Consider the following 14,875-nt stretch of genomic DNA (forward strand, 5'->3'; position numbering starts at 1 on the left):
CTGATGCCCCTTCCCTGTGTCTGCTTGCCATGGGGATGGCAACAGCAGTACTCAGCAGTTCCCAGAGAGCTCGCAGCCCTACACCACTGGCACCACACCTCTGGGGAGGTGGCTAAAGTGGGTCCCTGCCCAGTTCCCCTACCTTGTGGGTGTCTGTGGGCACTGCCTGGGACAGGGACAGCCCTGGGGAGGGGCTGGGGAGTCCTGTCCTCTTCCCACCCGCCCCGCTCCCCCCCCAAAAGACATCATGGCACAGGGAAGGGGTGGATGCAAAGGGCTTTATTGAGGGGTTGGGGGTCCCACACCCACAGGGAGGGGACGGGGGGTGTTTGGGGGAACAGGGAGAGTGGCAGTACAGGGCAGCGCGGCCACCCCAGCCCTGACTGGGGGTGGCTGTCCCCCTGCCAGCTGGATGCCGGTGCCGGGTCCCCTCAGAGCACCTTGCCGGGGTTCATGAGGTTGTGGGGGTCCAGCGCGGCCTTGATGCAGCGCAGGGTGTCCAGCCCCTCCTGGCCCAGCTCCTCCAGCAGCAGCGCCCGCTTGCCCAGCCCCACGCCGTGCTCCCCAGTGCAGGTGCCCCCTGCCGCCAGTGCCCGCCTGTGGGAAGGGAGGTCAGGGGGTGGCACGGGGCCATCTGTGCCCCTGTCCCCGTCCCCCTGGGGGGGTCCCTGTCCCTACCTGCCCAGACGCTGGGCAAAGGCGTGGACGCGCTGTGCCTCGGCTGGGTCCTGGGGGTCAAAGACGAGGAGGCAGTGGAAGTTGCCGTCACCCACGTGTCCCACCATGGGGCCTGCGGGGCTGTGGATCAGGCAGGGCACGGGGGGAGGACAGGGGTCCCCCCAGCTGACCCCTCCCGCCCTGGGGGGCCGTGGCCCTGCTGACCAGTGAGGCCGGAGCCCTGCAGGTCCCGCTGGGTCTCTACCACGACGTCGGTCAGGCGGGAGATGGGCACGCAGATGTCCGTGGAGTAGCCCTGGGCAGGGCAGAGCCATGGCACCTGCAGCTCCATGGTGCGCTGCCGCCATCATCCCGTTCCCCAAGCCCGTCCCTCACCTGGCAGCCAGGCCGCAGGGCCAGGGCAGCGTACCAGGCTCTGTGGCGCATGGCCCAGAGCCGCCCACGCTCCTCCGGCTCTTCCGCCCAAGCCAGGCCGGAGCCACCGTTCAGCCGCACAATCTCCTCTGCCGGCACCGGGAGCCCTTGGATGGGGCCAGGAGGGGACCCACAGCAGCCCCAGGCACCCAGCCCTTGCCCCGGGACCCCCAGTCTCCATCCTGGGCACCCATCCCTACTCCCCCAGTCCCTGGTCCTGGCACCCATTGTCATCCTTGAGACCCTGGACCCTCAGTCCTCCAGTCCCCTGCTCTGGGCACCTGTTCCTTGCCCTGGTGATGCCAAGGTCCCCTAGTCAGTGGCCCTGGGCACCCGTCCCTCATCCCAGGACACCCCTGCTCCCCCAGTCCCTGGGCACCCATCACACACTCCAGAGCCACACCATGGTCCCCAGCACCAGCCTCACCCTGGGACATCGCTGGTCCCCCATGGCCATAGGCACCTGTTCCTTGCCCTGGCGACACCCTGGTACCCTAGTCCCCAGCTCTGGGCACCCACCCCTCACCCTGGTGACTCTCCAGGTCCCCCAGATCCCATTCTCGGGCACCTGTGCTTCACCCCAGGGCACCTCTGAGTCCCCCATCCCTCACCCCTGGGTGCCCACCATGGCCCACAGCCCCAGGCCCACTCTCCCCAACCCCAGGCACCACGTCCCCGTGCTGACGCCGTCCCTACCCGCCTGCCGCTGCTGCTCAGCCAGGCTGTGCCGGGAGCCATGGAGCTCCAGGAGGAGCGTAGCTGCTGCTGGCAACTCCAGCCCGCTGAAGCGGCTGCAGGCGCCCACCATCACCTCGTCCAGGAACTCTGGGTGGGAGGAGGCGGCACTGAGCCCCGCCAGCCACCGGCCCGTGGCCCCACTGCCGGCCCCTGGCACCCACCGATGCGGGCCACGGGCACAGCGGCCTGCAGCACTTGGACGGTGCAGGCCACGGCTGCCCGCACACTGGGGAAGGCGGCAATGGTGGTGGCGACGGCCTCGGGCAGGGGATGCAGGCGCAGCGTGGCCTGTGTCAGGAAGCCCAGGGTGCCCTCGGAGCCCACGAAGAGTGAGGTCAGGTCGTAGCCGGCCGCCCGCTTCCTGCGCAGGGCCGGTGAGCGGGTGCCCGCAAGGCCCCTGCCCGTCCCGGCCCGCCGGTGCCCACCTGGCCTGGCGCCCGGGGCCGGCAGTGTGGAGCAGGCGTCCATCCGGCAGCACCACACGCAGGTTGAGCACGTTGGGCCGCATGGTGCCGTAGCGCACCGCATTGGTGCCCGAGGCGCCCGTGGCTGCCATGCCGCACAGCGAGGCGTCCGCCCCGGGGTCTGCAGGCAGGGGAAGGGGACGGGGCCATGGGATGTCCCCAGGGGACGCTACGCCATGTCTGCCCAGCACCCCAGGAACCCAGCCCCGCAGCCGCCCCTGCCCACCCTTGGGAGCACGGGGACCCCAGAACCCCTGGTGCTGTGGGGCCCCAGTACCGCTGGGACCACGGTACCCACTCCCTCAGGGACACCCCGGGGACGACAGCACCTCAGTGGGGACCCCCAGCACCCTTGGGACCACAGCACACCCATGGGCACCGCCAGCACCTCTGGGACAACAGCAACCCCAGTCCTATGAGGACCCCAGCATCTTTGGGACCAGAGCAAGCCCAGCCCCATGGGCACCCTGGCACAACCCTGGGACCACGGCACACCCAAGGGAATCCACCAGTACCTCTGGTCCCATGGCACCCCAAGGGGAGCCTCCAGCACCCCTGGGACCCCAGCACCCTAGCCCCATGGGCTCCCCAGAAACCCCTGGGACCATGGCAAAGCCATGGACATCCCCACTTGGCCTGGGACCGTGAAGGGGACCTAGCACTACTGGGGCCACAGCACCCCCAGCCCCATCAGCAACCCTGCTACACCCCTGGGACCATGGCACCCTTGGCCCCATGGTCTCTCCCAGCACCCCAGCGCTCCCAGCACCCCCAGCCCCACAGGTGTCCCCGGCACCACCAGTTCTGCCACCTCCAGCCCCAGGGCCCCCCGAGATGTTGCGCCGGCGCCCACGGTACCGACAGGGAACCAGAGCCCCGTGCCACGCAGGTGGCTGTTGAGGGCCTTGTGGGTGACGCCGGGCTCCACCACCACCGAGAAGTCCTCGAGGCTCAGCTCCGTGATGGCGTCCATGCGGCTCAGGTCGAAGCAGACGCCGCCCTGGCACGGGGGCACCCGTGGGGCTGGGCATGGCCCTGGGCGGGGGCTGGGCAGGGGGTGCCGGGGGGGGTCTGTACCTGCACGGCATTGACGCCGCCCTCGAGGCCGGTGCCGGTGCCAAAGGGCACCATGGGCACGCGGCAGCGGTAGCAGAGCGCCGCCAGCTCCTGCACCTGCTCCACCGCCTGGGGCCACACCACGGCGTCCGGGGGGGCACAGCTGTGGGACAAGGCGGCACCACTGCCCTACGGACCTCCCCCTCCCCGAGACCCTTCCCCTCCCTGAGAACCTTCCCCTCCCCGAGAACCTTCCCCTCCCCACATCCTTTCCTCCAGGTACCTACGTGTGCATGGACTCGTCGTGGCCGTGCTGCTCGCGCACCGTCATGGCCATGGAGACGTTGGGGCCCCCGACCACGGCCTTCAGGGCCTCCACGAAGTCAGGGGGCAGGGGGCGCTGCGGGGGGAGGGGAGTGGGCAAGGGCCCCATCAGGGCAGGGGCAGGAGGGTCCAGTCTGGGGGCCACGGGCCTGGGACCCTCACCCACAGCCGAGGGCATGGGGCCACACCAGGAGCCCTGACCCTCAGTGCCCCCCGTGCAGCCCCCCCACCTCCAGCCCCACCTTGGAGCAGCAGTGCCGTCGCCCCAGGGTCCTCCCCAGCCCCAGCACCCGCCCCAGACGCAGAGCCATGGTGGGGACGGCCAGGGCCGGGAGCAGGACACTGCCCTCCCCGCCTCCCGGCCCTTCCCCTCCCCTGTCCCCTCCTCTCCCGCCAGCGGCACTGCCACGCTAAGGTGGCTCAGGCTGGGACAAGTGTCCCTTCCCAGCCGGGGGGCCCTGTGCTTCCAGCACCCATGCTGGGGGTCCCCACACCTGCCCAGGTGTCCCCACACCTGACCGCGGCCCCACGTGTCCACCCAGGGAACCCCACACCCACCCAGCTGTCCCCACGCCAGGCCACATCCCCCTGGGGCTGGCCAGGTGTCCCACTCCCCACACAGCTGTCCTGCTCCTACACCTGGCCTCGTGTCCCCACGCCGGGTGTACAGCCGGCTGTCCCCGAGCCTGCTCAGGTGTCCCTGCACCTGGACACGCGCCCCTTTCTTGCTCAAGTGTCACCAGGGGAGGCCACGTGTCCCCAGGCCTCCTGCCCTCCTTGGGCAGGGGTCCCCAAGCCCAGCCACGTGTCCCCTGCCTGGTCTGGTTCCCTGCGCTCGGCCACGTGTCCCCGCACCTGGTCACGTGTACCGGACCCTACAGGAGGCCATGTGTCCCCGTGCCGCCAGCCTTCCTGCCAGGTGTCCCCATACCCAGAGAAGCATCCCCATGACCTCTGCATGCCCAGCCACATGTCCCCCAGCCAGCCGGTGGCCCCGCGCCCCCCTCCCGCCCATCCCGGTGCCGCAGCGAGGAGGCAGCACGGTGGGGTTGGGCAGCGCTTTATTGCCGGCCTCAGTTGGCCGCCAGGATAGAGTTGATCCAGTTGCGGAGCATAGTGACACGGGCGTAGACGCCGGGCGTGCTGGGGTCGCAGGTGCTGCTGCCCCAGGAGACGATGCCCACCAGGGTCCAGGCGCCATCCTTCTGGCACACCAGCGGGCCCCCGGAGTCGCCCTGCAGGCAGCGGGTGAGGGCAGAGGCTGGGGGATGGGGGTGGCTGGCGGGGTGGGGTGGGGGGGCCGGGGGCACCTACCATGCAGGAGGAGGCGCCATCAGCGCCAGCGCACACCATCACGTCAGCGATGCGGTACCCCCAGTACTGCTTACACTGCGTGTTGGTGAGCAGGGGCAGGGCCACCTGCTGCAGCACCGCCGGTGTCTCTGGGGCTGCGGGCAAGGGGGACAGCATCAGCGCCATGGACGGGACAGGGACAAGAACAGGAGCGGGGACAGGGCTTGGGATGGGGACGGGGATGGGGATGTGGACAGGAGTGAGGAGGAGGACGATGACGGGGACTGGGCATGGAGATGAGGACAGGAATGGGTCAGGGTTGGAGGCTGGGTATGTGGATGAGGAAGGGGACAGAGATGAGGATAAGGACGGGGATGGGGATGGGGCTTGGGGATGAGAATGGTGTCTGGGGATGAGGAAGGGGACAGGGATGAGGATGGGGGTGAGCACGAGGATGGGGGTGAGCACAAGGATGAGGATGAGCACGGGGATGAGGACGGGGATAGCGATGGGGTTTGGGGATGGGGACAGGAAGATGCAGTACCGTTGGGGTCAGTGAGTCCCCAGCCAGTGGTGACACAGGTCATGCCCCCTGGGAAGTCATCGGTGGGCTGGGGCAGGCAGACAGGGGACACGCGGGCCGACAGCCGCGCTGGGGTGGCCAGTTTGAGCAGGGTGATGTCGTCGCGGATGGTCAGCATGTTGAACCTGGGGTTCTTGAAGACCTGGAGCGGGTGGCACTGCGTGCCAGGCACTGGGGACTCCACAGGGACCAACAGGGACCATGGGGACTGACGGGGACCCAGGGGACTGATGGGGACCCAGGGGACTGATGGGGATCCTGGGGAATGGCCCTGTGTGTGCCAGGCTGACAGGGTCCCTGGGGTGCAGGTCCCAGCCCCTGGGACACAGGGGAGCAGGGAGGCAGCGGAGACCCGTGGGGGACCACAGGAAGCAGACTCCAAGTCCTGGGTTGATGGGGACCCAGGGACCAAGCCCCAACCCCCGCCAGGGCAGCCCCCAGCCTGGGGGCACCGGGAGCAGGGGCACCCCAGGTCACATCACCCACAGGGACTGATGGGGACCCTGGGTGCCTGGCCCTCCCCATCCCTTAGGGGTCCTGGGGATGGGGTCCCAACTCCCAGGATGAGGGCGAGCAGGGACACCCCGGGGGACCCAAGCCCAGGGATGCGGGGCACCATGGACACCCCAGGGGACCTGACCCTCAGGATAAGGGGACCAGGGACCCCCTGGGGACCCAAACTCCAGGACAAGGAGGGGACCCGGACCCACAGGGCTCCCCATGGTGGCTGTGGGACCCTGCAGGCACATGGCCCCCGTGCCGGCCGTACCTTCTCGATGCCCAGCCTCTGCTCATCAGGGGAGGGCGAGTCCTGGTCGTATGCGCCCACCACTACGATGTCGGTGGTCCTGGGCATGAGCAGGTGCTGAGCACCGGGCACCGGCATGGGGATAGGGGGTTCCTTGGGGACCCCGTGCCTGTGCCCAGCCCCAGGTCAGCTGGCAGTAGAGCCAGTGCCTACCTGACGCCGCAGTGGGCAGCGGTGACCACCCAGTTCTCGCTGATCAGCGACCCGCCACAGAAGTGGAAGCCGTTGTGGCGCTGGCAGGGAGAGCTGCTGTCAGCACCTGGCACCACCGGCACCACTGCCGGGGTGCTCTGTGCCTGGTCCCTGCCCCAGCACCCTCCCTGGCACCCAGCACAGCACCCAGCCCTGCTGCAGGCACTCACCTGGAGGGAGACCTGCCATGGCCAGGATCCCGGCACCGCCGGCTCCCCGTTGACGATGCGGTTGTAGCCGTTGATAACGGGTGTGATGGCGGGCACGCCACAGCCTGCGGGGCACAGGCACCCATGGGACAGGGGCTCTGGCTGCTCAGGCCCTGTGCCCCCTCCCCATCGCCACCCCCCTGAGCCCATTGCCTGCCCCACCAAGCCCCGCAGCCCCACGCACTCTCCAGGGAGAGAGTGGCACGGGCAGAGCCCGCCAGCGCCAGGCAGCTCAGCAGCCACAGCAGAGCCATCACCACTCGTGGGGACACCCCCTGCCTGGGGCTCAGCACCTCTTATACCTGTCGCTGGGCACAACCCTGCTGTTGGCCTTGCTTCCACGGCCTCGGGAGATAGCGTGGCACCTGGCACAGCTCTGCTGGCACAGTACCAGCCCTGGCACTACTGCCATCACCGAACCCCTGGGTGCCTTGAGGGCCTGGCCCTGAATACCAGTAGGGAATTCATGCTCCAGTTTCAGGCCTGCTGGCAAGAGCCCTGCACACCAAACCCTGGGTGCTGGTGGGCAGCAGGTTGTCTGTGCCATGGCCCCTCTGGGCAGCTGTGGTGCAGAAGTCAGAGCATTGCTGGCAGGTCAAGGGAGGGACCCTGCTCAGCACTGAGGAGGGAGAGGCTGCCCCTGGAGTGCTGGTTTCATTGCTGGGCTCCCCAGTACAAGACAGACCGTGACACAACTGACTTCCCAGGGATATGTGGAAGGGACAGAAGCATCTCTCATGGGAGTAGAGCTAGGCTCTTTCCACTGGTGCCCAGTGCCAGGAGCAGAGGGGATGGGATGACCTGACAGGCAGGAGGGTTCCTCTCACTATCAGGAGACACGTTTTTAAATGTGGGGTGACCAAGCACTGGCACAAGTTTCCCCAGGCAACCGTGGAATCTCCATCCATAGAGAAACCACCTGGAAATGGTCCCTGGATGACCCTGCTGGGGTTCAATCAGATTAGCTCCAAGGTCCTTTCCAACTCCAATCACCCAACGGCCAGTGACAGCCTGTCCATGCACCAGGCCAAGGAGCAAGTTGAAGCCAGCACTTAAACGCTACCGCTGTTATCCACAACCCCAGCCAAGGCCACCAGCTCCAGGTGTTGCACTCCCAAGCCCAGTCCTGGTGCTGTGCCAGGTGCCACGCTATCTCCCGAGGCCGTGGAGGCAAGGCCAACAGCAGGGTTGTGCCCAGCGACAGGTATAAGAGGTGCTGAGCCCCAGGCAGGGGGTGTCCCCACGAGTGGTGATGGCTCTGCTGTGGCTGCTGAGCTGCCTGGCGCTGGCGGGCTCTGCCCGTGCCACTCTCTCCCTGGAGAGTGCGTGGGGCTGCGGGGCTTGGTGGGGCAGGCAATGGGCTCAGGGGGGTGGCGATGGGGAGGGGGCACAGGGCCTGAGCAGCCAGAGCCCCTGTCCCATGGGTGCCTGTGCCCCGCAGGCTGTGGCGTGCCCGCCATCACACCCGTTATCAACGGCTACAACCGCATCGTCAACGGGGAGCCGGCGGTGCCGGGATCCTGGCCATGGCAGGTCTCCCTCCAGGTGAGTGCCTGCAGCAGGGCTGGGTGCTGTGCTGGGTGCCAGGGAGGGTGCTGGGGCAGGGACCAGGCACAGAGCACCCCGGCAGTGGTGCCGGTGGTGCCAGGTGCTGACAGCAGCTCTCCCTGCCAGCGCCACAACGGCTTCCACTTCTGTGGCGGGTCGCTGATCAGCGAGAACTGGGTGGTCACCGCTGCCCACTGCGGCGTCAGGTAGGCACTGGCTCTACTGCCAGCTGACCTGGGGCTGGGCACAGGCACGGGGTCCCCAAGGAACCCCCTATCCCCATGCCGGTGCCCGGTGCTCAGCACCTGCTCATGCCCAGGACCACCGACATCGTAGTGGTGGGCGCATACGACCAGGACTCGCCCTCCCCTGATGAGCAGAGGCTGGGCATCGAGAAGGTACGGCCGGCACGGGGGCCATGTGCCTGCAGGGTCCCACAGCCACCATGGGGAGCCCTGTGGGTCCGGGTCCCCTCCTTGTCCTGGAGTTTGGGTCCCCAGGGGGTCCCTGGTCCCCTTATCCTGAGGGTCAGGTCCCCTGGGGTGTCCATGGTGCCCCGCATCCCTGGGCTTGGGTCCCCCGGGGTGTCCCTGCTCGCCCTCATCCTGGGAGTTGGGACCCCATCCCCAGGACCCCTAAGGGATGGGGAGGGCCAGGCACCCAGGGTCCCCATCAGTCCCTGTGGGTGATGTGACCTGGGGTGCCCCTGCTCCCGGTGCCCCCAGGCTGGGGGCTGCCCTGGCGGGGGTTGGGGCTTGGTCCCTGGGTCCCCATCAACCCAGGACTTGGAGTCTGCTTCCTGTGGTCCCCCACGGGTCTCCGCTGCCTCCCTGCTCCCCTGTGTCCCAGGGGCTGGGACCTGCATCCCAGGGACCCTGTCAGCCTGGCACACACAGGGCCATTCCCCAGGATCCCCATCGGTCCCCATCAGTCCCCTGGGTCCCCATCAGTCCCCATGGTCCCTGTTGGTCCCTGTGGAGTCCCCAGTGCCTGGCACGCAGTGCCACCCGCTCCAGGTCTTCAAGAACCCCAGGTTCAACATGCTGACCATCCGCGACGACATCACCCTGCTCAAACTGGCCACCCCAGCGCGGCTGTCGGCCCGCGTGTCCCCTGTCTGCCTGCCCCAGCCCACCGATGACTTCCCAGGGGGCATGACCTGTGTCACCACTGGCTGGGGACTCACTGACCCCAACGGTACTGCATCTTCCTGTCCCCATCCCCAAACCCCATCGCTATCCCCGTCCTCATCCCCGTGCTCATCCTCATCCTTGTGCTCACCCCCATCCTCATCCCTGTCCCCTTCCTCATCCCCAGACACCATTCTCATCCCCAAGCCCCATCCCCATCCCCGTCCTTATCCTCATCTCTGTCCCCTTCCTCATCCACATACCCAGCCTCCAACCCTGACCCATTCCTGTCCTCATCTCCATGCCCAGTCCCCGTCATCGTCCTCCTCCTCACTCCTGTCCACATCCCCATCCCCGTCCCCATCCCAAGCCCTGTCCCCGCTCCTGTTCTTGTCCCTGTCCCGTCCATGGCGCTGATGCTGTCCCCCTTGCCCGCAGCCCCAGAGACACCGGCGGTGCTGCAGCAGGTGGCCCTGCCCCTGCTCACCAACACGCAGTGTAAGCAGTACTGGGGGTACCGCATCGCTGACGTGATGGTGTGCGCTGGCGCTGATGGCGCCTCCTCCTGCATGGTAGGTGCCCCCGGCCCCCCCACCCCACCCCGCCAGCCACCCCCATCCCCCAGCCTCTGCCCTCACCCGCTGCCTGCAGGGCGACTCCGGGGGCCCGCTGGTGTGCCAGAAGGATGGCGCCTGGACCCTGGTGGGCATCGTCTCCTGGGGCAGCAGCACCTGCGACCCCAGCACGCCCGGCGTCTACGCCCGTGTCACTATGCTCCGCAACTGGATCAACTCTATCCTGGCGGCCAACTGAGGCCGGCAATAAAGCGCTGCCCAACCCCACCGCGCTGCCTCCTCGCTGCGGCACCGGGATGGGCGGGAGGGGGGCGCGGGGCCACCGGCTGGCTGGGGGACATGTGGCTGGGCATGCAGAGGTCATGGGGATGCTTCTCTGGGTATGGGGACACCTGGCAGGAAGGCTGGCGGCACGGGGACACATGGCCTCCTGTAGGGTCCGGTACACGTGACCAGGTGCGGGGACACGTGGCCGAGCGCAGGGAACCAGACCAGGCAGGGGACACGTGGCTGGGCTTGGGGACCCCTGCCCAAGGAGGGCAGGAGGCCTGGGGACACGTGGCCTCCCCTGGTGACACTTGAGCAAGAAAGGGGCGCGTGTCCAGGTGCAGGGACACCTGAGCAGGCTCGGGGACAGCCGGCTGTACACCCGGCGTGGGGACACGAGGCCAGGTGTAGGAGCAGGACAGCTGTGTGGGGAGTGGGACACCTGGCCAGCCCCAGGGGGATGTGGCCTGGCGTGGGGACAGCTGGGTGGGTGTGGGGTTCCCTGGGTGGACACGTGGGGCCGCGGTCAGGTGTGGGGACACCTGGGCAGGTGTGGGGACCCCCAGCATGGGTGCTGGAAGCACAGGGCCCCCCGGCTGGGAAGGGACACTTGTCCCAGCCTGAGCCACCTTAGCGTGGCAGTGCCGCTGGCGGGAGAGGAGGGGACAGGGGAGGGGAAGGGCCGGGAGGCGGGGAGGGCAGTGTCCTGCTCCCGGCCCTGGCCGTCCCCACCATGGCTCTGCGTCTGGGGCGGGTGCTGGGGCTGGGGAGGACCCTGGGGCGACGGCACTGCTGCTCCAAGGTGGGGCTGGAGGTGGGGGGGCTGCACGGGGGGCACTGAGGGTCAGGGCTCCTGGTGTGGCCCCATGCCCTCGGCTGTGGGTGAGGGTCCCAGGCCCGTGGCCCCCAGACTGGACCCTCCTGCCCCTGCCCTGATGGGGCCCTTGCCCACTCCCCTCCCCCCGCAGCGCCCCCTGCCCCCTGACTTCGTGGAGGCCCTGAAGGCCGTGGTCGGGGGCCCCAACGTCTCCATGGCCATGACGGTGCGCGAGCAGCACGGCCACGACGAGTCCATGCACACGTAGGTACCTGGAGGAAAGGATGTGGGGAGGGGAAGGTTCTCGGGGAGGGGAAGGTTCTCAGGGAGGGGAAGGGTCTCGGGGAGGGGGAGGTCCGTAGGGCAGTGGTGCCGCCTTGTCCCACAGCTGTGCCCCCCCGGACGCCGTGGTGTGGCCCCAGGCGGTGGAGCAGGTGCAGGAGCTGGCGGCGCTCTGCTACCGCTGCCGCGTGCCCATGGTGCCCTTTGGCACCGGCACCGGCCTCGAGGGCGGCGTCAATGCCGTGCAGGTACAGACCCCCCCCGGCACCCCCTGCCCAGCCCCCGCCCAGGGCCATGCCCAGCCCCACGGGTGCCCCCGTGCCAGGGCGGCGTCTGCTTCGACCTGAGCCGCATGGACGCCATCACGGAGCTGAGCCTCGAGGACTTCTCGGTGGTGGTGGAGCCCGGCGTCACCCACAAGGCCCTCAACAGCCACCTGCGTGGCACGGGGCTCTGGTTCCCTGTCGGTACCGTGGGCGCCGGCGCAACATCTCGGGGGGCCCTGGGGCTGGAGGTGGCAGAACTGGTGGTGCCGGGGACACCTGTGGGGCTGGGGGTGCTGGGAGCGCTGGGGTGCTGGGAGAGACCATGGGGCCAAGGGTGCCATGGTCCCAGGGGTGTAGCAGGGTTGCTGATGGGGCTGGGGGTGCTGTGGCCCCAGTAGTGCTAGGTCCCCGGCCAAGTGGGGATGTCCATGGCTTTGCCATGGTCCCAGGGGCTTCTGGGGAGCCCATGGGGCTAGGGTGCTGGGGTCCCAGGGGTGCTGGAGGCTCCCCTTGGGGTGCCATGGGACCAGAGGTACTGGTGGATTCCCTTGGGTGTGCCGTGGTCCCAGGGTTGTGCCAGGGTGCCCATGGGGCTGGGCTTGCTCTGGTCCCAAAGATGCTGGGGTCCTCATAGGACTGGGGTTGCTGTTGTCCCAGAGGTGCTGGCGGTGCCCATGGGTGTGCTGTGGTCCCAAGGGTGCTGGGGGTCCCCACTGAGGTGCTGTCGTCCCCGGGGTGTCCCTGAGGGAGTGGGTACCGTGGTCCCAGCGGTACTGGGGCCCCACAGCACCAGGGGTTCTGGGGTCCCCGTGCTCCCAAGGGTGGGCAGGGGCGGCTGCGGGGCTGGGTTCCTGGGGTGCTGGGCAGACATGGCGTAGCGTCCCCTGGGGACATCCCATGGCCCCGTCCCCTTCCCCTGCCTGCAGACCCCGGGGCGGACGCCTCGCTGTGCGGCATGGCAGCCACGGGCGCCTCGGGCACCAATGCGGTGCGCTACGGCACCATGCGGCCCAACGTGCTCAACCTGCGTGTGGTGCTGCCGGATGGACGCCTGCTCCACACTGCCGGCCCCGGGCGCCAGGCCAGGTGGGCACCGGCGGGCCGGGACGGGCAGGGGCCTTGCGGGCACCCGCTCACCGGCCCTGCGCAGGAAGCGGGCGGCCGGCTACGACCTGACCTCACTCTTCGTGGGCTCCGAGGGCACCCTGGGCTTCCTGACACAGGCCACGCTGCGCCTGCATCCCCTGCCCGAGGCCGTCGCCACCACCATTGCCGCCTTCCCCAGTGTGCGGGCAGCCGTGGCCTGCACCGTCCAAGTGCTGCAGGCCGCTGTGCCCGTGGCCCGCATCGGTGGGTGCCAGGGGCCGGCAGTGGGGCCACGGGCCGGTGGCTGGCGGGGCTCAGTGCCGCCTCCTCCCACCCAGAGTTCCTGGACGAGGTGATGGTGGGCGCCTGCAGCCGCTTCAGCGGGCTGGAGTTGCCAGCAGCAGCTACGCTCCTCCTGGAGCTCCATGGCTCCCGGCACAGCCTGGCTGAGCAGCAGCGGCAGGCGGGTAGGGACGGCGTCAGCACGGGGACGTGGTGCCTGGGGTTGGGGAGAGTGGGCCTGGGGCTGTGGGCCATGGTGGGCACCCAGGGGTGAGGGATGGGGGACTGAGGTGCCCTGGGGTGAAGCACAGGTGCCCGAGAATGGGATCTGGGGGACCTGGAGAGTCACCAGGGTGAGGGGTGGGTGCCCAGAGCTGGGGACTAGGGTACCAGGGTGTCGCCAGGGCAAGGAACAGGTGCCTATGGCCATGGGGGACCAGCGATGTCCCAGGGTGAGGCTGGTGCTGGGGGCCATGGTGTGGCTCTGGGGTGTGTGATGGGTGCCCAGGGACTGGGGGAGCAGGGGTGTCCTGGGATGAGGGACGGGTGCCCAGGGCCACTGACTAGGGGACCTTGGCATCACCAGGGCAAGGAACAGGTGCCCAGAGCAGGGGACTGGAGGACTGAGGGTCCAGGGTCTCAAGGATGACAATGGGTGCCAGGACCAGGGACTGGGGGAGTAGGGATGGGTGCCCAGGATGGAGACTGGGGGTCCCGGGGCAAGGGCTGGGTGCCTGGGGCTGCTGTGGGTCCCCTCCTGGCCCCATCCAAGGGCTCCCGGTGCCGGCAGAGGAGATTGTGCGGCTGAACGGTGGCTCCGGCCTGGCTTGGGCGGAAGAGCCGGAGGAGCGTGGGCGGCTCTGGGCCATGCGCCACAGAGCCTGGTACGCTGCCCTGGCCCTGCGGCCTGGCTGCCAGGTGAGGGACGGGCTTGGGGAACGGGATGATGGCGGCAGCGCACCATGGAGCTGCAGGTGCCATGGCTCTGCCCTGCCCAGGGCTACTCCACGGACATCTGCGTGCCCATCTCCCGCCTGACCGACGTCGTGGTAGAGACCCAGCGGGACCTGCAGGGCTCCGGCCTCACTGGTCAGCAGGGCCACGGCCCCCCAGGGCGGGAGGGGTCAGCTGGGGGGACCCCTGTCCTCCCCCCGTGCCCTGCCTGATCCACAGCCCCGCAGGCCCCATGGTGGGACACGTGGGTGACGGCAACTTCCACTGCCTCCTCGTCTTTGACCCCCAGGACCCAGCCGAGGCACAGCGCGTCCACGCCTTTGCCCAGCGTCTGGGCAGGTAGGGACAGGGACCCCCCGGGGGGACGGGGACAGGGGCACAGATGGCCCCGTGCCACCCCCTGACCTCCCTTCCCACAGGCGGGCACTGGCGGCAGGGGGCACCTGCACTGGGGAGCACGGCGTGGGGCTGGGCAAGCGGGCGCTGCTGCTGGAGGAGCTGGGCCAGGAGGGGCTGGACACCCTGCGCTGCATCAAGGCCGCGCTGGACCCCCACAACCTCATGAACCCCGGCAAGGTGCTCTGAGGGGACCCGGCACCGGCATCCAGCTGGCAGGGGGACAGCCACCCCCAGTCAGGGCTGGGGTGGCCACGCTGCCCTGTACTGCCACTCTCCCTGTTCCCCCAAACACCCCCCGACCCCTCCCTGTGGGTGTGGGACCCCCAACCCCTCAATAAAGCCCTTTGCATCCACCCCTTCCCTGTGCCATGATGTCTTTTGGGGGGGGGGTGGGGGGGCGGGTGGGAAGAGGACGGGACTCCCCAGCCCCTCCCCAGGGCTGTCCCTGTCCCAGGCAGTGCCCACAGACACCCACAAGGTAGGGGAACTGGGCAGTGACTCGCAGTTGGG

The 14,875-nt window shown here is 69.0% G+C and overlaps 4 protein-coding genes across 9 annotated transcripts; 2 read left to right on the forward strand and 2 right to left on the reverse strand.

The window, feature by feature from the left end:
- Positions 1 to 264: 264 nt before the first annotated feature.
- On the reverse strand, positions 265 to 4,032 carry LOC135314758 (probable D-lactate dehydrogenase, mitochondrial). Its single transcript, XM_064459255.1, has 11 exons — positions 3,917 to 4,032; positions 3,638 to 3,750; positions 3,372 to 3,513; positions 3,153 to 3,294; positions 2,256 to 2,415; positions 1,992 to 2,191; positions 1,789 to 1,917; positions 1,054 to 1,181; positions 883 to 973; positions 679 to 790; positions 265 to 597 (listed from the first exon to the last, which is right to left on the reverse strand). The coding sequence occupies exons 1-11, from the start codon at positions 3,983 to 3,985 to the stop codon at positions 432 to 434; spliced, it is 1,452 nt and encodes a 483-aa protein (XP_064315325.1). The 5' UTR covers positions 3,986 to 4,032; the 3' UTR covers positions 265 to 431.
- A 715-nt stretch (positions 4,033 to 4,747) lies between these two features.
- Positions 4,748 to 7,013, reverse strand: LOC135314576 (chymotrypsinogen 2-like). 2 transcript variants are annotated; one of them, XM_064458134.1, is made up of 7 exons: positions 6,965 to 7,013; positions 6,721 to 6,824; positions 6,512 to 6,591; positions 6,320 to 6,398; positions 5,512 to 5,692; positions 4,989 to 5,122; positions 4,748 to 4,909 (listed from the first exon to the last, which is right to left on the reverse strand). In XM_064458134.1, the coding sequence occupies exons 1-7, from the start codon at positions 7,011 to 7,013 to the stop codon at positions 4,748 to 4,750; spliced, it is 789 nt and encodes a 262-aa protein (XP_064314204.1). The 2 variants fall into 2 exon arrangements, with proteins under 2 accessions (XP_064314204.1, XP_064314203.1); XM_064458133.1 differs by having other exon boundaries at positions 6,944 to 7,013.
- A 998-nt stretch (positions 7,014 to 8,011) lies between these two features.
- Positions 8,012 to 10,250, forward strand: LOC135314577 (chymotrypsinogen 2-like). Of its 2 annotated transcripts, none has more exons than XM_064458135.1 (7): positions 8,012 to 8,081; positions 8,201 to 8,304; positions 8,434 to 8,513; positions 8,627 to 8,705; positions 9,324 to 9,504; positions 9,876 to 10,009; positions 10,089 to 10,250. In XM_064458135.1, the coding sequence occupies exons 1-7, from the start codon at positions 8,012 to 8,014 to the stop codon at positions 10,248 to 10,250; spliced, it is 810 nt and encodes a 269-aa protein (XP_064314205.1). The 2 variants fall into 2 exon arrangements, with proteins under 2 accessions (XP_064314205.1, XP_064314206.1); XM_064458136.1 differs by having other exon boundaries at positions 8,012 to 8,060.
- A 715-nt stretch (positions 10,251 to 10,965) lies between these two features.
- On the forward strand, positions 10,966 to 14,711 carry LOC135314760 (probable D-lactate dehydrogenase, mitochondrial). 4 transcript variants are annotated; one of them, XM_064459257.1, is made up of 11 exons: positions 10,966 to 11,081; positions 11,248 to 11,360; positions 11,485 to 11,626; positions 11,704 to 11,845; positions 12,571 to 12,730; positions 12,795 to 12,994; positions 13,069 to 13,197; positions 13,803 to 13,930; positions 13,987 to 14,101; positions 14,256 to 14,305; positions 14,386 to 14,711. In XM_064459257.1, exons 1-11 carry the CDS (start codon positions 11,013 to 11,015, stop codon positions 14,701 to 14,703), a joined length of 1,566 nt encoding a protein of 521 aa, XP_064315327.1. In that variant the 5' UTR covers positions 10,966 to 11,012; the 3' UTR covers positions 14,704 to 14,711. The 4 variants fall into 4 exon arrangements, with proteins under 4 accessions (XP_064315327.1, XP_064315328.1, XP_064315329.1 ...); XM_064459258.1 differs by having other exon boundaries at positions 14,011 to 14,101; XM_064459259.1 differs by having other exon boundaries at positions 14,011 to 14,101; positions 14,194 to 14,305; positions 14,386 to 14,616.
- The last annotated feature ends 164 nt before the right edge of the window (positions 14,712 to 14,875 follow it).

The sequence above is a fragment of the Phalacrocorax carbo genome, chromosome 8 (genome assembly GCF_963921805.1).
Source record: "Phalacrocorax carbo chromosome 8, bPhaCar2.1, whole genome shotgun sequence".
Lineage (NCBI taxonomy): Eukaryota > Metazoa > Chordata > Aves > Suliformes > Phalacrocoracidae > Phalacrocorax > Phalacrocorax carbo.

Coding starts and splice junctions, on each gene's coding strand:
- LOC135314760 (XM_064459257.1), top strand. CDS start 11,013: ATGGCTCTGCGTCTGGGGCGGGTGCTGGGGCTGGGGAGGACCCTGGGG. Junction 13,198..13,802: donor TGAGCAGCAGCGGCAGGCGG/GTAGGGACGGCG, acceptor CGGTGCCGGCAG/AGGAGATTGTGCGGCTGAAC. Junction 13,931..13,986: donor CCCTGCGGCCTGGCTGCCAG/GTGAGGGACGGG, acceptor ATGGAGCTGCAG/GTGCCATGGCTCTGCCCTGC.
- LOC135314577 (XM_064458135.1), top strand. CDS start 8,012: ATGGCTCTGCTGTGGCTGCTGAGCTGCCTGGCGCTGGCGGGCTCTGCC. Junction 8,082..8,200: donor TGCCACTCTCTCCCTGGAGA/GTGCGTGGGGCT, acceptor TGTGCCCCGCAG/GCTGTGGCGTGCCCGCCATC. Junction 9,505..9,875: donor GGGACTCACTGACCCCAACG/GTACTGCATCTT, acceptor CCTTGCCCGCAG/CCCCAGAGACACCGGCGGTG.
- LOC135314576 (XM_064458133.1), bottom strand. CDS start 7,013: ATGGCTCTGCTGTGGCTGCTGAGCTGCCTGGCGCTGGCGGGCTCTGCC. Junction 6,825..6,943: donor TGCCACTCTCTCCCTGGAGA/GTGCGTGGGGCT, acceptor TGTGCCCCGCAG/GCTGTGGCGTGCCCGCCATC. Junction 5,693..6,319: donor AGAGGCTGGGCATCGAGAAG/GTACGGCCGGCA, acceptor CACCCGCTCCAG/GTCTTCAAGAACCCCAGGTT.
- LOC135314758 (XM_064459255.1), bottom strand. CDS start 3,985: ATGGCTCTGCGTCTGGGGCGGGTGCTGGGGCTGGGGAGGACCCTGGGG. Junction 3,751..3,916: donor GACGGCACTGCTGCTCCAAG/GTGGGGCTGGAG, acceptor CTCCCCCCGCAG/CGCCCCCTGCCCCCTGACTT. Junction 2,192..2,255: donor GGCCCCGGGCGCCAGGCCAG/GTGGGCACCGGC, acceptor GGCCCTGCGCAG/GAAGCGGGCGGCCGGCTACG.